The sequence below is a fragment of the Bubalus bubalis genome, chromosome 22 (assembly GCF_019923935.1).
Source record: "Bubalus bubalis isolate 160015118507 breed Murrah chromosome 22, NDDB_SH_1, whole genome shotgun sequence".
Taxonomy (NCBI): domain Eukaryota; kingdom Metazoa; phylum Chordata; class Mammalia; order Artiodactyla; family Bovidae; genus Bubalus; species Bubalus bubalis.
Genome location: NC_059178.1, coordinates 37,572,839 through 37,592,940, shown reverse-complemented (window position 1 = coordinate 37,592,940; position 20,102 = coordinate 37,572,839). Strand labels below are relative to the sequence as shown.

Here is a 20,102-nt window from a genome sequence, read left to right as displayed (position 1 = left end):
TGAAGTTGCAAACAGTCAGACACGACTTAGCACAGCAGCAGCACCAATCCCTCCTATTATTATTTCTGCTCCAAACTAAAGTCTACTTCTCATTCTCTTTTGCCTTCTCAAGGACTTTGGAGTACTTCTGAATTTAAAAACATAACCAACAACCAAATAAAAATTTCTCTTGATGCTGCATCTTCCAGCTATCATCTTCATCTTTCTATGCCAAAAGCCCTAAAAGCTTTGCCTGTCCTCTTGCCTCTGCTTTCTTATATCTTAGTCTCTCCTGAGTCCCCACTTAGGCTTTCATCCCCTCCTGTCCGCTGTGTAAACAAGGCTTGTCATGGTTACTGCCGAGTTTCCAAATCCCGTGGTCAGTTCTCCCTTCCTCACTCCTCTAGCTGACATGGCTTCCAAACTCCCACCATACTTTCCTTCCTACTTCTGACAGTTCCTTTCCTTTGCTGATTTTTCTTCTTCTCCCCCAGAGCTCATTTCCAGGACTCTTTAGCTTCCATTTCCATATCCTCTCACTAAAGATTTTCATCCTGTTCTATGATTTTAAATAATAACTCAGTCTCAGTTAGCCAGTGGCCTATGAGCAACTTTCACTTTGAGATCCCGTAGGATTCTGCAGATTAAGTCCAAAACAAAATTCATGGCTTCTCTCCCTAACCCTTAACTATTCCTGCCTGGTCTTCCCCACCTCAGCAAACTGCATCACTTTCCAACCAGTTGTTGTTGTTATTGTTGTTGTTTTAGTTGCTAAGCCACATCCAACTCTTTTGCAAACCCATGGGCTACAGCCTGCCAGGCTCTTCTGTCCATGGGATTTCCCAGGCAAGAATACTGGAGTTGATTGCCATTTCCTTCCCAGGGGATAGTCCCAGATCAGTGATCAAACCTACGTCTCCTACATTGGCAGGCAGATTCTTTACCACTGAGCCACCAGAGAAGCCCCTCTGACCAGTTACTATGGCTAAAATTCTGGCAGTCATCTTTAATTATTTACCTTTTCTTACACCAATGCTCAGTCTATCAGAAAATTGTATTGGCTGTGCCCAAACAGTAGATCCCAATATGGCCATATCTTGCCTCCACCTTCATTCAAGCCAGCTCTTGCCTTGATTGTTGTGACGGCATCCTGACAGGTCCCCCACTTCCAGAGCAGCCCTTCTACAGTCTACCTGTTACACAGCAGCCAGAGTGGTCACGCTAACAGAGAAGTGAGGCCACGTTCCTCGTTGGCTCAAAACCTTCCAGTGACTTCCTGATGTTCTTAGAAGAAACGACAAAAATCAGCATCAGTCCACAAGGCACACTGTGTCCAGACCTTCATATACCTCTGACTTCTGTCCAAGTAGCCCCAGCGGTCTTGCTGGTTTTGAACCCGTGGCCAGCCCAGGGAGAGGTTATGCTCACTTTCCCTACTGTCTGAAACTCTAATTCTGCAGATATTTGCATGACTTTCAGAGTGTATCTGTGAACAGGTGCCCATAGTACTGAAACGGAGTTTCCCTTTATCAATCCCCCCTTCATTTTTCTTTATAACATTCATCTTCACTTGATGAATTTACAAGTTTGTATTTATTTCCTTTGTAAGTACTGGAACTTTGTCTTTTTTGTTTACCAATATAGTCCCAGACCTAGAATAGGTAAGACACATAGTGGGTGCTCAGTGTGTATTTGTGCAATTAATAATTGTGTGGTGTATTCATGCCTGTGTGAGTGCATGTACACACACACGCACACACACACTCCTATCTGTTTATTCCTGCAGTGAATTTTAGTACCTATATTTCAATGGTTAGTTCTACATATATTAACAAAAAACAGACTTTTAGAGTTAAGACCTCAGGTATTTTAGATGATTATCATCTCAAATGGTACAAAGAAAATGTAACACACTCTTTGCTTGTATTTCTTGCTTTGGTGTCAATCTGTATGTACAATAAGGTTCATTTTGACACATTGGAGACATTACTATGCTTCTTAGGCTCAACAGAGGAAATAACCTGGTTATTAAATAACCAGCTCTGAGGACTCATGTTTCACATTTCAGCAAACCTACCTGCTACAGCAACTTTGTGCTCCCCAAATGCAAAAGCAGAACTTACTTGACAGACATAGGCTACATCTGGTTTCATATGCAAACTCTTATTGTAGTGAGAGCTATCATTTCCATGGAGACAGAGTGGTCTCTACCACGGCTCGAATTCTTGAATCACGTAAAAAAATCAAAAAGACTATAACCAGAGATATCACTCAAGGTAGTCTCTGGAATAAATGATTAGATAATGATTATCTATGATTAGTGTTTTTAATCATGTTTTTAAAACGCAAATACAGAAACACAGAAATTTTACCCTAACTTTGGGATAAAACTAGTTTGATAAATATATCTGCTTTTATTATTATGGTTGAATTATGTTTATTATTACTTTCACTTCACTATTTTTATTCTAACTCATCCCCCCAAAAAAAAGTAGAGGAGAAAAGAAGAAAAAGGAGAAAAATATTTAAAGTGGCACATAGATTTTTGTTCTGACTCCTCATTTTCATACCATGTTAGATAGTCCCCCTAACTTTCATCTGTTTGTTAAACCAGAGAACAGGGGCATCTTATAAAACACTATTCAATGTGCAAAACAACAAAGGAATCTAAGTTTTAAGTGTCTCAAATATATCTTTACAGGAAAACACAGTACAAATTTTGTCAGCCGATATGACCCCCGGTTTAATAGCTGGATACAACTTCCGCCTATGCAAGAACGGTAAGTGTTTATCTCTTGTGTCTGAAACATTTGTGGCCGCTTTACCTGAAGGAAGGATACTGAATGATTTTCCATGATAAGGTATGCTAAGAAAGCCAATGAATGACACCAGAGGCAAAATACAAAACTGGCTTGGCCAACTGTGATTAACTGCCTCATTAACTCGATGGAGAAAAATAATAGGTCAAGTATTTGTTCCAATGTAGGAAGAAAGAATTTATATAACTTGTCTTCCTTGTTTTTTTTTTCACATTAAAGTTTACTTTTTTATTGAAGTATAGTTGCTGTGTAGTATTATATAAGTGTACAATATAAAAAGTCACAATTTTTAAAGGTTACACTCCATTTGTAGTTTTAAAATATTGGCTATGTTCCCTGTGTTGTATAATGGATCTTTGTAACTTATTTTATACTTAATAATTTGTACTTCTTAATACCCTATCCCTATCTTGCCCCTCCCCACTTCCCTCTGCCAATTGGTAACCACTAGTTTGTTCTCTGTATCTGTGAGTCTGCTGCTTTTTTGTTATATCCACTAGTCTGTTGCATTTTTTGTATTCCACATGTATGTGATATCATATGGCATTTATCTTTGTCTGACTTATTCACTTAGCATAATGCCCATCCATGGCTTGTCTTCCTTTTCCATGTTGCGCTAGTTTTTTTGACAAGCAGAGCTACAATTTCATGGCTATTCCACTCTTCACAGTTGAAATTTATTCAAATCTTATCACTGAAATATAGAACACCATTCTCACAATGTATGTATTTTGATGCAGATATTTCCATATTAAAGTTTCCAAGTCTCACTACCTCAAATTCCTTATGTCTACTTCCTCAAGCATCTCCCCATCAGACGTTTAAAAACAGGTGATTTGCTATCTAATGAAAAGTCAGTTTTGCAAGATGTCTTCTCATTTCTAATGTATGCAGTGTTTATCTCACCAAAGTTTTCTAACATCGAAGGACAATAAGGCAACTGTGTTTGTACATATTCAGTTCTCCTGACTATTACTTAGGCAGGAGGCCATGTCGTAATATATACATGCAAATTCACATACTAAATCTTGAACACTTGGTTCTTTTCAAATAATATCTCAACATCTTCATGAGCAAATTCTCTGATATAATAGTGACAATAAGCTGCAATGTATTTTCTCTTCTCAATTGAACTAAGAAATAATTTTTGTTTTTATTCCTTCATAATCTTAACATCCCCTTTTTTAAACATTCAGTCAGATTACACTGTTGTTCTGTCACTAAGTCATGTTCAACTCTTTGCAATCCCATGGGCTGGAGCACACCAGTTCTTCTGTCTTTCACTACCTCCACTGTCTTTGAATTTTCTCAAATTCATGCCCATTGAGTCGATGATGCTCTCTAACCATCTCATCCTCTGCCACCCGCTTCTCCTTTTGCCTTCAGTCTTCCCAGAAGCAGAGTCTTTTTCAGTGAGTCAGCTCTTCGCATCAGGTGGGCAAAGTATTGGAGTTCCACTTCAGCATCAGTGCTTCCAATGAATATTCAAGACTGATTTCCTTTAGGATGGACTGGCTTGATCTCCTTGCAGTCCAAGGGACCCTCAGGAGTCTTCTCCAGCACCACAGATTACACTGAGATCAAGTTAAATCCTTAATCTTAAATTCCAAGTTAAAAAAAATTCAAATCATACCATTCACTCAAAAAGGTACATTACTGCCAAAAGAGAGTAAGAATTTCTGCTATAAACTTAGTATCTAATGTCCCATTCCATATAAGGATATTGAAACTCTCTTTCAAGGGACTAAAAGTTATACACTGAAAATGACATTTTAGTCATTTTCAAGGCACAATATAGTCTAAGGACCACAGAGAGGACTGTCTAATTCAAAGGTACCTCAAGGGATTATTCTGGCTCATTTAATATCTAGACAAATTTCTCAATCCTCCTGTTGTGTATACATGTATATATAAAAGCTTCCTAAGAGAAGAGCTTCTTTCCTGGAGAAAGCTTCTTTCTCCAACATACCTTATTTCTCTCCTTTTGGGGTTATTTTCTGGTTGCTGTTATTGTTAGCTGTATCACTTTAACCTTTGATCTAAACTATTCCAAAAGTTTTATTTAAAAAAAAATTAAATATACATCAAAACATGTTTGAGATGTCAGCATCTCATCACCATGGTCTCCTTTGCTGGGGGCTGTTCACCACAATAATTAACCTTCATGCCTTGGGTTTGGGAGGCATAACTCACGTCGCGGTCAATTATCTCACTGTAGAGCCCCTAAGGATGAGAAGTATTGCTGCAAAACCTAATTAGTAATTTTTTTAAATGTGTATTGTTTACTTGATATTCTATAATGACTTCCTCGGAGGCACTATAGCCTATCAGGGCAGGGTCCTACTTAGACAATTTTTAGCAGCTCATTGACCTGATAAAAAGACCTGCCATGGTCTGTCGGCGCCTGGCAGCCACCGTTGACAGGATGGACTGTTTAACGTTTCTTTCCAAGTCATTATGGTATATCATGTCAGGTCCCTAGTAAAAGAAGTTTTTTTTTAGATTTCGAACAATCAACTCGATAGACCAAATAAAGAGCTCCTTCCCGAGCTGAATGGGAAAAGGCAGATCTCACAAATGCCCAGTCAATCTTCTAGCTCCATATCTCCTATGGGTTGGTTGACCTGGGCAGCAATCCATAACTTAAAATGAAATTCTTCTGTCATTGCCAAGCTTCCATTCACCCGAGCAAGTACAGTTAGCTACCAGTGTGGTTTAATTGGTGATTAAACAAAGAAGGAAAAAAATTGAAAATATATGAGATACTCTTCAGATTAGAAAAGAGATTTCTTGAGATATTTAATTGAGTTAGCTCTGCATTGTATAGATCATGAATCAGACTCACCGGAAGTTCCCCACCTCCCTCCTTCCCTTCTGCTTGTGTGCTCAGTCCTTTCAATCATCTCTGGCTCTTTGCAGCCCCATGGATCGTAGCCCGCCAGGCTCCTCTGTCCATGAGATTTTCCCAGCAAGCATACTGAAGTGCACTGCTAAGCTCTCCTCCAGGATATCTTCCCAACCCAGGGGTTGAACCTGTGTCTCCTGTATCTCCTACATTGCAGGCGGGTTCTTTACTGCTGAGCCACCAGGGAATCCCCCTCATACCCTCAGCTGCGGCCAAACTGCTGAGAAGTTGTTACTATGCTGAGAAGTTACCAAACAGATTAAGAATAATGGAAACACATTGAAAGTCACCTCTAGGGTCACCCACTCTTACAGAGCTGGATGGGCAAATTCCTCAGATATCTTGCCTAATCAGAGCTTCCAAAGGAGTATAATGAACGTGCAGAACACCCTCCCAGTTCATCAAGGAAATGGGCACATGACCTCCAGGCTTACTCAACCATAGGTCAACTCATGAATTGTATGTGTGCTACCAAGAGGTTGTCGACAGAAGGGGTTAGACAAAAGTACAAAGATAAATGTAAAGCTCAAGAGTTGTTTTGGTCTCAGGTTTAGGATTTGATTCTTCAGTAAGAAGAGGGCAAAAATGAATGATTGGATCAATAAAAATGCTTTGGTGATTTCAATTTTGTTTTCAAAACAAAGTAGACATTTTAGGTGTTATTCTTATGGAAATATTACCTGCTAGCTAGTCTAGGCAGAGAAGGCAATGGCAACCCACTCCAGTCCTCTCGCCTGGAAAATCCCATGGGCTGAGGAGCCTGGTGGGCTGCAGTCCATGGGGTCGGGAAGAGTTGAACACAACTGAGCGACTTCCCTTTCCCCTTTTCCTTTCATGCATTGGAGAAGGCCATGGCAACCCACTCCAGTGTTCTTGCCTGGAGAATCCCAGGGACGGGGGAGCCTGGTGGGCTTCTGTCTATGGGGTCGCACAGAGTCGGACACGACGGAAGCAACTTAGCAGCAGCAGCAGCAGCTAGTCTAGGAAACAGAAAAAGAAAAAAGAGAGGGAGGGGAGGGAAGGAAGGATAGAGGGAGGGCGGGAGAAAGGAAAACCACTTGGGAAGCGCCAGTAACAAAGCTTAAGTTTCACAGAGTAAGTGAAAAGCAGGAAGCATGTACATCAAAGAAGTTTCCAAATTTAAATACTTTGTTTCTAGCAGCCTTACAGGAAACAATGAGAAACAATATTCTGTTTGACAAAATCTGTAATTTTTAACCTGATGGTAAAATTCAAAAGTTGAAACAGAGGTAGTGAAAGAAAGTGTTAGTGGCTCAGTCATGTTGGACTCTGCGACCCCATGGACTAAAGCCTGCCAGGCTCCTCTGCCCAAGGGATTCTCCAGACAAAAATACTGGAGTGGGTTGCCACTGCCTACTCCAGGAGATCTTCCCGACTGAGAGATCAAACCCACATCTCCTATGTCTCCTGCACTGCCAATGGATCCTTTACCCAGTGAACCATCAGGGAAGCCCTCTCAGTATGACTCTTGAGGATATGAACTGACCACTTCAAGCTTCAGAAAAGGCTTGTAAAAATCTGTACTATACACAGGTTCAAAGTGTATTTGTAGAGGGCATCGATAGTCATTTTAAAATTATCTCAATTCATTGAATATCGTCTCTGGCATTGGGACAGGAGGTGGAGGGGTGGAGGAGGGACAGAGCAACAACTTGAAATACAGATAGTGTCGTTCCATTAAAAAATCTTCAATAAGCTTCCTTTTGCCCCCAAATAAAGTAGCCTAATCAGGTGTGCTCTTCATGTGGGGAGGAGGGGCAGGAAGCATTCCCAGGAGAGACCTGGTGTGGTAAAATTTTAGCCTCAAGCAAGTGTTCACAGTTGCTGATAGACCATTAACTATCCAGTGCTTCTATAATGCATTTCATGAATTCTCACTTTGGGCATGCAAGGGAATAAGTCAGAGACTCAGAACCTTAGCTATTAAAATTTCTACGTAAAAATACACTTTTCATCAGGAAATGAAACCTACTGATTTTTTTTTCCCCCATTCAGAACCTAACAGTGACACTGTGTGGATAAAGCTAGGAGTACACACGGAACATCACATTAGGAATGCCGGGGATAGAAAGACAGTTCCGACAGCTCCCTCGGGTGAAGAGAGGAAGGAAGGAGCAAGATCAAAAAGAGGGAGAAAATTAAACTGTAGACAAGATAAAAGGAGTTCACACTGCCAGACACTGCCAGAAGAAGATCTATCTCTGATTTTCCACTACCTAAACTTAATTTAATAGAGAGTTTCATGCTTGTTATGACTAGCATTTTTTCTCTTCTAGACCAGAATATAGTACATATAATACACAGAAGAACTTAGAATATAGTATATTGCAACTAACATGGTCCAAATTATGGAATTGGCCCACTAAAGATGGTTTGTTAGTAAAATTACTAACTTAATTGTTTCAGAGGCTCCAAAACTTGTAATAGATTCATACAGAAGAGGGATATTGACCTACCCTGTGTCAATGATGCAAAGAAATATCTGTTACTTTAGTACAAATTTTCATAGACATGTCAGTCTTCTCAACGAAATATTTTAACTTGAGAAGGTAAAAGCACTAGTAAAGCAACCTTGACCCATCATATTCAATAAGAGCAATTGAAATCTGGTTAGAGAAAGGGAAGGAACTAGGGGTCTACCTATGTGCACTTAATTTTGCTATTGTTTTTAAACCTAATTTTATGTTTAGATGAGTTTTTACATCCTTATACCAAGAAATTTCAAATTTTCAGGTTTTCAGTTCCCTTAATAATCTGATTAAAAATTCCCCTCAAAATCTTTTTCTCCAAACATATGCCTCCAAAAAAATGCACATTCACAACATATATGTACACATATTTATAATATATTGGAGAAGGAAATGGCAACCCACTCCAGTATGGTTCCCTGCGAAATCCCATGGACAGAGGAGACTGGTGGGCTACAGTCCATGGGGTCACAAAGAGTCCGACAGGACTTACAACTAAACAAAAGCATTATGTGTGTGTGTGCATATTCACTATATATATATATATATATATATATATATATATATATAATTTTATTTAAAAGACTTTTTTACAATTTCAGAGCTTCACATACCCCTCAGAAGGCATGGCCCAGGTTAGCAGCAAATTTTATTTAGTGAAATCTATCTCACCTGTTCTTCATTCTCCTTTGTAACATTCTCTATTTTTCCATTATTGCTCTCTTCATCATCTTTCTGAGTTTTCTACAGCACACATTTCTGTCAAGAAAATATAGGAAAAAAATAGCCAAAATACTACTCTCAAATAAACAATGATGCTAACAAGTCCAGGACTATCCAGAAAAATTGAACTTGATATTCCAGCAATCCCATTCTTGCATATACAGTGTATCCAAAGGAACCAAAATCAAGATCTTAAAGAGACACCTTCACTCCCATGTTCATGGCAGCATTACTCACAAATGCCAAGATATGGAAACAAACTAAGTGTCTGTTGACACACAAATAAAGAAAATGTGGTGTGTATATAAATATGCAAGTATGTGCTCGTCGCTCAGTCATGTCCAACTCTTTGTGATCCCATGGACTGTAGCCCTCCAAGCTCCTCTGTCTATGGAATTTTCCTGGCAATAATACCAAAGTGGGTTTCCATTTCCTCCTTCAGGGGATCTTCCCAACCTAGGGATCAAACCCATGTCTCTTGCATCTCCTGCATTGGCAGGCAGATTCTTTACCACTGTGCTACCTGGGAAGCCTGCACACACACATATATATACTGGAATATTATTCTGCCACAGAAAAGAAGGAAATTCTGCCATTTACATGACAAACATAGATGAGACTGAAGGTGATTACACCAAGTGAAATAAGCCAGACTGAGAAAGACAAATACTGTATATCACTTATATGTAGAATCGTATTTTAAAAGTCAAAAGTAAAGAAATAGAGATTAAAATGGTGGCTTCCGGGGGATAGGGGTGAGGGAAATAGGGAGAGACTGATGAAAGGATGCAAACTTTCAATTGCAAGATGAGTAAGTTTTGAGGATCTAATTACAGCATGATAACTATAGTTAAAAATACTTATTGTTTACCTGAAATTTGGTAAGAGAGTAGATCTTAAGTGTTCTCACCAAACAAAAATAGAGGTTAATATGTGAGCTGATGAAGTGTTAATTAATTTGATTGTGCAAGTCATTTTACAATGTATGCATGTACCAAATCATCACACTGTTCCCTTTATTATAGTTTTGTCAATTATACCTCAATAAAACTGGAAAAAAAAACTGAATACATCACCATCTATAACATATGCCATATGTATATGGGCTTTCCCAGTGGCTCAGTGGTAAAGAATCCTCTTGCAATGCAGGAGACACAAGAGATGCAAATTTGATCCCTGGCTTAGGAAGATACCCTGGAGGAGGCAATGGCAACCCACTCCAGTATTCTTGCCAGAAAAATCCATGAACTACAGCCTGGCAGCATTCATAGGGTGGCAAAGAGTTGGACATGACCTCACGACTAAGTGTGCATGTATATGGTACTAAATTGTGTTTAAAAAGTAAAGAATTTAGTCATCACTGAAAATGCTATTAGAAGTTTATATGCAAACATCACAATGGCTGATTTTTTTAAATTTTTATCCGGATAATGTCAGCTGACAGTTTATGAGAGTGAACAAAATGTTGACACTATGACAAGCACTTTACAGTATGTCATATGGCCAGGCAATCTGATCCAGAGTCCTAACTGTTCATCAAGATGCTATATACTGCTTCCCAGAGGTCTTGACACTTTATAAACACAGCTTGGAAAATCTTCAAACAATATAGGTTTACCTGATTCAAAACCTCTAGGACTCTTTATTTTGTTATTGACTTTGCCCAAGAGTCTTGGCATCAATGTTTATAAAATTTTATAAAGACCATTAATTCATCAAACATAAGTTATGTTCTCTGAGAGGCTTGTGCACGTATGCTCAGTTGTGTCCAACTCTTTGCAACCCCATACATAACCTTGCAGGCTCCTGTGTTCATGAGATTTCCTAGGCAAGAATACTGGAGCAGGTTGCCATTTCCTCCCCCAGGAGATCTTCCCGACCCAGAGATCAAACTTGTGTCTCCTGAGTCTCCTGCATTGGTAGGCAGATTCTTTACCGCTGGGAAGCCTCCTGGGAAGAGCCACCTGGGAAGCCTCTGAAGGGCTTGGCACTTCACAATTATTCTTTTCCAGTATTGACCCACATATTATCCTTGTGAAGTACATTATCCCAGTAGCATCAATTAGAAAAAAAGAAGCTAAAGATTAAAGTGTCACTTAAGATTGCGACCTTGTCATCCTAACTCTAACTTTTTGAGTCCTCTTCCAATTTCTTTTCTCCCTCAGCTCTTATATGTTATTAGTTGCTAAGCTTTACGTCTTCCTCTCCTACATCTCGCATCCCCACTTTCTGTGTCTTCTGCTAGAACTCTACTTCAGGTCCTCAATCTCTGACTCCTAGATTGTGTTCTCCCCAGAAAGGCCTTCCTGTCTCCAGTCCTTTCAATACAACTTGCATGTCTTTTGCCTTTGAGGGAAGGTGGGGTAATTTAATAAATAGTCTTTCTTGAAAAGAGATTTAAAAATATCCTATGGCTTTGTAAGAACATCAAAAGCTACACGGATGAAATTCCTAAGAGCAAAATTTCAACACTATATTAAGTCCGAAAAGTTTCTCTACTTGCAGTCATACTGGGGGAAAAAAGAAAAAAAAAAGATAATTGAAGAAAAATTTTGATGATGTAGTTCTCTTATAAATTGGGAACAATGACCCTTGAAGGACCATAAAGAAAGTGAATGTCAAGATAATTTATTATTGTTACATTATCTACCTCATTTTTCACTTTGTCTTACTGAGCTGTGATATCTTTACAAGGTACCAAATATCCCAAACATTAGTGAACACTTGAATAGTGTATAAAAGCAAGATAAAAAGAGCTGAAACAAAGAGTTGTAAATTTCCCCTCTACTGTGAGTTTAGTGTCAATAATGTTAACCAGGATGGGGATTACGGATGATTACTATTCAAGGTCTCTGATTTAGCAAGGAGTCATATGTGTAATGTCCAAAGCTCTGTACCCTTTCTGGGGCTTCCCTGATGGCTCAGCAGGTAACAAATCTTCCTGTAATGCACAAGACACAGGAGATAAGGGTTCGATCCCTGAGTCAGAAAGATCCCCTGGAGATGGTCATGGCAACCCACTCCAGTATTCTTGCCTGGAGAATCCCATGGACAGAGGAGCCTGGTGGGCTACAGTCCAAAGGGTCACAAAGAGTCAGACACGACTGAGTGACTGAGCACACACAGCACCCCTTTCTGAAGCAGGATGCCCCCACTTTCCCTGACTGATTGGGCTACTTTGTATTTACAGAGGGGTGTTGTTGTTGTTGTTTTCATTGTAGAAGAGCCAGTTTCTATGCATGCCGGTTGGACAAACATTTATATGTGATTGGTGGACGGAATGAAACTGGTTACTTGTCCAGCGTGGAGTGCTATAACCTGGAAACAAATGAATGGCGTTACGTGTCTTCTTTGCCACAGCCTCTGGCAGCTCATGCAGGAGCAGTGCACAATGGGAAAATATACATTTCAGGCAAGTCATTCCTCCACTTTCTGCTGCAAAGTTCAGTTCCAAGGCACTTTCTTGACTTGTGTGTCTATGTTTAATTCACAGGGGGTGTACACAATGGAGAGTATGTCCCGTGGCTATATTGCTATGACCCCGTCATGGATGTCTGGGCTCGAAAACAAGATATGAACACAAAACGCGCTATCCACACTTTGGCTGTAATGAATGATCGCTTATATGCAATTGGAGGAAATCATTTGAAAGGTCCTCTTTTTTTAAATCACAATAACATTTGCATCTCATGTTTCTTGCTAAGGGGGTTTCTCGTTAGATAATCATAGTTAACCAAGTATAAAACATGTTGACCAAATAAAATCTACTCTTTGCAAATTAGCAGTACCCTTGGGCAAGCACTTATTTTGGCTCTCCTGCAGATAGGATTATTTTGAAGTTACCACACACATTAAAGAAATGAATAATGATGTCTACAGAAAATAAAAAACAAGAGCATTAATAACTGAAAAGCACAAACAATTGGTTGTAACAATGAATTCAGTAAAATAAATTATCCCTTATCACCAAATTATAGTAATGGATTTTTTCCAGAAAATTGTTTTTGTAATCATCGTAAAGAACTTTTCTTTTTTTTAATTTAGAGCTGCACAAAGAAATGAATGTGATTTTTCTTAAAGAAAACAGAATTTCATGTCTAAATTTAGAATTACTTCTTTGAAGAGTTGAATATCAAACCATCTATGATTCTCAAATTCTTTCCATTTGCTTATTTAATAAGTAACATAGTATTTTTGGAACCATATATGGCTCTTTTCCCTCCTTATTATGTATATGGCAGCAAGTTTTTTGTAGTTTGTGTGCATGTGTGTAGCACTAAATTTTACAGGAAAGCAGAGAGAGCTGTGATATTGAGAACACTGTGGAATCACTTTGAGCTTCAGTTTTCTCATCTGTAAATGAAGAAGCCGGTCAAGTTGGTCTCTCAAATCTCCTCAGCTCTGACTTTCCATGATTCTTGAAACTGAATGAAATGAAATACAGGCCATCGGGGCATGGCACATAAGGCCATTCTATGCATTTATTTTCCAATCATATACCCATATATGGGATTCCTCGGTGGTTCAGATGGTAAAGAGTCTGCCTGCAATGCGGGAGACCCGAGTTTGATCCCTGGATCAGAAAGATCCCCTGGAGATGGGAATGGCAACCCACTCCAGTACTCTCGCCTGGAAAATCCCATGGATGGAGGAGCCTGGTGGGCTACAGTCCATAGGGTCACAAAGAGTTGGACATGACTAAGCAACTTCACCTTTGTTCATGAATTTATTTTCCAATCATATACCCTTCTTAAACCACAGGTTATATATGGACATTTTTTCTGTTATTTAGTAATACATATCTACCCCTAAATGTAATAAGTACTGGATAAGTGTCATTTTTAAGTATTTTCAAGTTTATAATAGTTAAAGCACATCATCACAGGTGTTTACATAATCAGACTGTTAAAAAAAAGTAGAAGATTTTGAGAGAATTGAATATTCACTTAAGAAAAGCAATAAAGTTTAGTCTGTAAAAGTGACTTTTGAAGCCTATTCATTTGGTTTCAAATCTCAGCCTAGCTACAGGCTATGTGACTTATTTAGGTTAAAATTCCATCTGTTCCTCAGTTTCTCATCTATAAAATGAATATAATGTAGAAATATCTATAGGGTGGTTGAGAGGATTAAATGAGTTCCTTCATATAAAACACTTAGGAAAGAACCAGATTATAAGCAGTCTATAAAATGCTTGCTTTAACTATTACTATTTTAAAGCTTTTTCAGTTCAGTTCAGTTCAGTCGCTCAGTTGTATCTGACCCTGCGACCCCATGAATCACAGCACGCCAGGCCTCCCTGTCCATCACCAACTCCCGGAGTCCACCCAAACCTATGTCCATTGAGTCGGTGATGCCATCCAGCCATCTCATCCTCTATCGTCCCCTTCTCCTCCTGCCCTCAATCTTTCCCAGCATCAGGGTCTTTTCTAATGAGTCAGCTCTTCACATCAGGTGTCCAAAGTAATGGAGCTTCAGCTTCAGCATCAGTCCTTCCAATGAATATTCAGGACTGATTTCCTTTATGGATGGACTGGTTGGATCTCCTTGCAGTCCAAGGGGCTCTCAAGAGTCTTCTCTAACACCACAGTTCAAAAGCATCAATTCTTCTGCACTCAGCTTTCTTTATAGTCCAACTCTCACATCCATACATGACTGCTGGAAAAACCATAACCTTGACTAGACAGACCTTTGTTGGCAAAGTAATGTCTCTGCTTTTCAATATGGTGTCTAGTTTGGTCATAACTTTCCTTCCAAGGAGTAAGCATATTTTAATTTCATGGCTGCAATCACCATCTGCAGTGCTTTTGGAGCCCAGAAAAATAAAATCAGCCACTGTTTCCCCATCTATCTGCCATGAAGTGATAGGACCGGATGCCATGATCTTAGTTTTCTAAATGTTGAGCTTTAAGCCAACTTTTTCACTCTCCACTTTCACCTTCATCAAGAGGCTCTTTAGTTCCTCTTCACTTTCTGCCATAAGGGTGGTGTCATCTGCATATCTGAGGTTATTGATATTTCTCCCAGCAATCTTGATTCCAGCCAGTGTTTCCTGCAGCCCAGTGTTTCTCATGATGTACTCTGCATATAAGTTAAATAAGCAGGGTGACAATATACAGCCTTGATGTACTCCTTTTCTTATTTGGAACCAGTCTGTTGTTCCATGTCCAGTTGTAACTGTTGCTTCCTGACGTGCATACAGGTTTCTCAAGAGGCAGGTCAGGTGGTCTGGTATTCCCATCTCTTTCAGAATTTTCCAGTTTATTGTGATCCACAGAGTCAAAGGCTTTGATAGTCAGTAAAGCAGAAATAGATGTTTTTCTGGAACTCTTGCTTTTTCAATGATCCAGCAGATGTTGCAATTTGATCTCTGGTTCCTCTGCCTTTTCTAAAACCAGCTTGAACATCTGGAAGTTCACAGTTCACATATTGCTAAAGCTTTTTAATAAGATTTAAATAAATCTTTACTGATACTCCAAGGTAAATCAACCTTTGCCAATGACATCTAGCCAGGCATTTTTGCTTTAAATTAATCCAAAACATCAAGGGTTGGGGTTTGGGAGGATTTTTTATTTGTTTGCTTATTAGGTCTTTCTGACAACTCCTGATTTCACCCGCAAATTTATACATACATCTTCAAAGGTATAGCTCTCTATTTCTTGGCTCTGGTCATTTATTTTAAAAGAAGCCCTAGCCTTAAAATGGAACCCCAAGAGCTTATTCTTTGATGATTCCATTTTGCTATGTCACTTAGGTTTCTCCCATCTCGATGTAATGCTGGTGGAATGCTATGACCCAAAAGGTGACCAGTGGAATATTCTCCAGACACCCATTTTAGAGGGTCGCAGTGGTCCTGGCTGTGCAGCGCTTGATGACAGCATTTACCTGGTGGGAGGCTACAGCTGGAGTATGGTACGCGTCTACATTTACCTCCTCTTCCTCCTTTTTGCTTGTGCTTACTTTTCATGTCCCTCCAAATGTGTTACCACCCACACAAATACCTTTTAAGAGTATCATGTTTATATGCACACAGTAAATTACTTTAAGCAGTAAAGTAGAATCAGTGTGGTTGCTGTAGAACTGGCTTGCTATCTGGTCAGTTGTATCACAAAATGCGGTAGGTCTCTGCTTCTCTCCCATCCTCATGCTTTCCAGTTAAAAGTAGGGCTGAAGTGGTTTTACAGATGTCTGTTAAATCTGTTTAGGAGAGTCTGAAAAGTTTCTGACCGGCAAAGCGTAGAAAATGGAAAATAATTGTTCAGTTATCCACAGATTCTATTTAGGATTATGTAATTTGCCATTGCTTTCCACTTTGCCCCCCTCTTTACCATAAAAATTCCAAACATACACAAGAACTGAGAGCTCAGTGGGCCCTTGTTAGTGCACCATCCAACTTCGACATCTATCAGTGCTTTGCAATACTTACTTTATCTCTCCTGCTTCTAAAAATATTTGGTTGAAGCAATTTGAAGCAAATTCTAGACATATTATTTCAACCTAAACGCTCCAGTATTTCTTTTAAAAAAAAAAACACTTGTTTATATAAACACATTATCATTATTATACCCAATAAAATCAACAGTAATTCCTTTATATCTATCTATTTTAAAGTTTATCCCATTGATCTGGAAAAAAAAAATCTGCTTTTCAAATTGATGTGTTCAAATTAGGATTCAAAAGGCCTCACTTATATTTTGCTATTATATCTCATACATCCCCCACAATCTGGAGAATTACGCCTGCCCCTCGTTCTGTCCCGTATCATTGACTTGTTGAAACAGCAAGGTCAGTTATCTTATAGAATATCCGACATTCTGGTATTGGCTAATGATTTCCTTGTGTTGACATTTAAAAATAGTCCTCTGTCTCCATAGTTCCTATAGACTGTTATTGGTAAGGACCTGAGTTCAGCTTTAAAAAATTTTTTTTTAATTTATTTATTTTATTAATAGCAAGAACATACAGAAAGGGGGCTGTGTAATTCAAATGACATATCAGAAGGCACATAAGTCCAATGGTCTACACAGCCACCTTTGAAATGATGACTGTATTTTCCTATATATATGTGTGTTGGTTTTATAAGATTAATTTGGGGTTTTAATAATATTAATTGGCCTCATTTCTTTTGCATCCAACAAGATTGTTATTTAAAGTTTTGAAGAGCCTTAAAAAGTTATAGTCTTGTGGAAGCGAACTGTATTGACATATATCACTAGATATTCATCTACATCCTTATTTGCTGGTGTACATTGCTAGCTGCAAACGTATGTATGTTTGGAACCAGAAAATGATTATGTTGGTTGGGATTTTGGGGTTTTTTTCCTTGCCTATGGTAAAAAACAAGGCTGCTTTGGTTAAGAAAGGGAACTATACAAGCACTAGCCGCTGAGGTTGACAAAGGAAAGAGGATCAAAGACTTTTTTATTTCTCGTGTGGCCCCTTGAAAACAAATAAATCAACATGTGAAGAAGTTGACAAACCTTCATTTCCAGTTTATTTTAAACTGGTTTTGAACCCTCTGTCTCTGATTCTCTATAGTAGTAAGATAAGAAATGGAAAAGTGAGGTGATAATCTAAAATCCAATTTACTTCAATTATTTGAATATTTAAGATAATTATTTCTTTTTTAAACTTAAACAAGGATAATTTCCAACATGGGCTAAGTTATCATAAAGGATTTGTAAACCATCCCAATGTAGATGTGATAAATAAGGTTGCCATGGTGCTTCTCTGAATAGCCTTCCCTAAGGCTCTCTGCTCTCCATTCCAGGGAGCCTACAAGTCATCCACAATATGCTATTGTCCAGAAAAAGGCAGCTGGACAGAACTCGAAGGAGATGTGGCAGAACCGCTGGCAGGGCCAGCCTGTGCAACAGTTATCCTGCCTGCCTGTGTACCTTACAACAAATAACACCAGGAAACCCCAGAATGACACATTCTAGGAAGCAGTGACAAGTGACATCCCTATTGTAGCCAGAACAATGCATTCTAATGGTACATCTGCCAAAACCCACTTTAGTGTCTGGTGATTTACAAGAAGCTACAAAAGGAAAAGACCTGTTCTTGAACGGAAACTCTGTCTGTAACTCGCATCACATCAAACTTCCTGTGGTGACAGACTCTTCCATTGCAGACTGGTTTTAACTTGTCTCAGCTTTACGAAATCCCTCACGTGGATTTCGACTTTCAACAGGAGAAAGAAGATACAGAGGAGTGCCCCCCGAGAGACCTGAGATCAGTATTGTGCATTGTAGTTTACCTGCATGTGATCTATGTTGAAGTTTTGGGGATATTGTGTTCATGAATGATTCCAAATTTGACCCACCCAAACACTCATACTACATTACAGAAATGGCCACTGATTCTATATTCCTAACCTGTGGCAGCTTCACAGATTCTGTAGGCAATACAGTTATAGAAAATCATGTAAGACTGAAGAGGAATGTTTTTGCTTCCATAGAACTTCATTTTATATACCTTCTGCCCCTTATAGCACCTCGTGGGAACAGAGAAGAAAAAGATATTGGCTCTTGTAGCAACTTCTTTCTGCCCTGTCAGTTCTAGGCTAGCCAGAGTCATAAATTCTGTGTCCTCAGTTTTATCCAAAAGATTAAAACAAAATGCACTATTCAGTTTATAGAGGCTCAGGCTTTCTCATTTGGGGCAGCATATAAGGAACGAACAGGGCCTCCCAGGTGGAGCTAGTGGTAAAGAACCCGCCTGCCAATGCAGGAGGCTTAAGAGACATGAGTTCAATCCCTGGATTGGGACAATCCCCTGGAGGAGGGCATGGCAACCCACTCCAGTATTCTTGCCTGGGGAATCCCATGGACAGAGGAGCCTGGCAGGCTACAGTCCATGGGGCCACAAAGAGCCTAAGGAGCTAACTGTAACTCCTCAAACAATACCTCTCCCTCTTCCACACCTTTGGCTCTAGAAAAGACTCTAGATGTGGCTCTAGAAAAGCACCTGATGAACCCTCCTTCCCCTCAACTCATTACATTTCTTTGTTGTCAGCAGAGATGCCTGGGCTCAGTGAAGCGAGCCATCACTAGCTGTCTTGAGAAGCACAAGGAATTTAGGAGCAGAAGGTCAGAAAAGCATGAGACAATATCAGTGTGACCTACAATAGAGTAAAACTAGCAGAAACGTGGATTTGATTCTCAAGCTCTTCAGAGCTGCCACAACAATAATTAGGAACAAATCAAAGCCTAAAATATTTTGTGAATCACCCAGAGATGTTTTCAAATCCCGCAACAAGTATGTCGTTCAGAAATAACCACATAGGGAAGCCACCAATTAAAATTGCCCTGGTGACAAGGTTTCACTGTGGAGCATGTCAAGATGGATGGGTGTACTGGAATCCAATGCCATTTCTACAGTAAAGTGCAATCCTTGTTGTTTTTGTATTTATTTGTATGTTCAGATCCAAAGGATCCGTTGTAAAAATATATATATATAAATATATATATCCAGTGGAATCAGCTTTTCATTTCTTTTTCCTTGATCACATATGAATACATAGAAAGAAAGGTTACAGTACTTTGTGATAGAATTCCCAGCTGATGTCATGAAGAATTCAAGGTCTCCTTCAAAACCTTTTATCGTCAATAGTCCCCATCTCTTCCAAAAGTCAGTTTATACAAGGGTATTTGCTTTCCTTGGACTTGTTCTTCATTTATTTTTTATTTCTAGCCAAAATAAATAAAAGCATTTATGAGAACTATAAGCAAAGCTTTCTGTATTTCAGAAAGGCGTAAGCTATTAGAAAGTGAAGAGTGAATAAATAAATAAATCACAGAAAATGTAAATTTTGTACAGTATTAGAATGTGTAAATGAAGCTTGCTTGGAAGGGGAAAACTTTAAATAAAAACTTTATGTACTAATTCAACTGTCTCTCATATTCTGACTTATAAAGCATGTGTATAAATCTACCCACTAAGTTATTTGAGGGTTTGTAATTTGTAAATGCATAAATATTTTTATTCTGCAGATACACTTTATCAATTTATTTAGCTTCCTGGCCCTACATATATGTATGTAGTATTAATGCTAAAAACTACAGAATGTTTTAGAAAAAGTGTTGTGAGTTATAAATCATGAATTGAATCTGGTTTTTCCATTGTAAAAATGTTACAATAAGGCATACTTATCCAAGATCTAATAACAGTACTTATAGAAATTATTCG

At 38.9% G+C, this 20,102-nt stretch overlaps 1 protein-coding gene across 1 annotated transcript in view; it reads left to right on the top strand.

The window, feature by feature from the left end:
* KLHL14 (kelch like family member 14) overlaps positions 1–19,799 on the top strand; it is a 108,852-nt gene extending 89,053 nt beyond the window's left edge. The window contains exons 4-8 of the mRNA XM_006054835.4: positions 2,681–2,759; positions 12,137–12,327; positions 12,409–12,567; positions 15,667–15,824; positions 17,683–19,799. Coding sequence (XP_006054897.1) covers positions 2,681–2,759; positions 12,137–12,327; positions 12,409–12,567; positions 15,667–15,824; positions 17,683–17,823 — 728 coding nt within the window. The 3' untranslated portion in view covers positions 17,824–19,799. The remainder of the gene's footprint in view (positions 1–2,680; positions 2,760–12,136; positions 12,328–12,408; positions 12,568–15,666; positions 15,825–17,682) is intronic.
* The last annotated feature ends 303 nt before the right edge of the window (positions 19,800–20,102 follow it).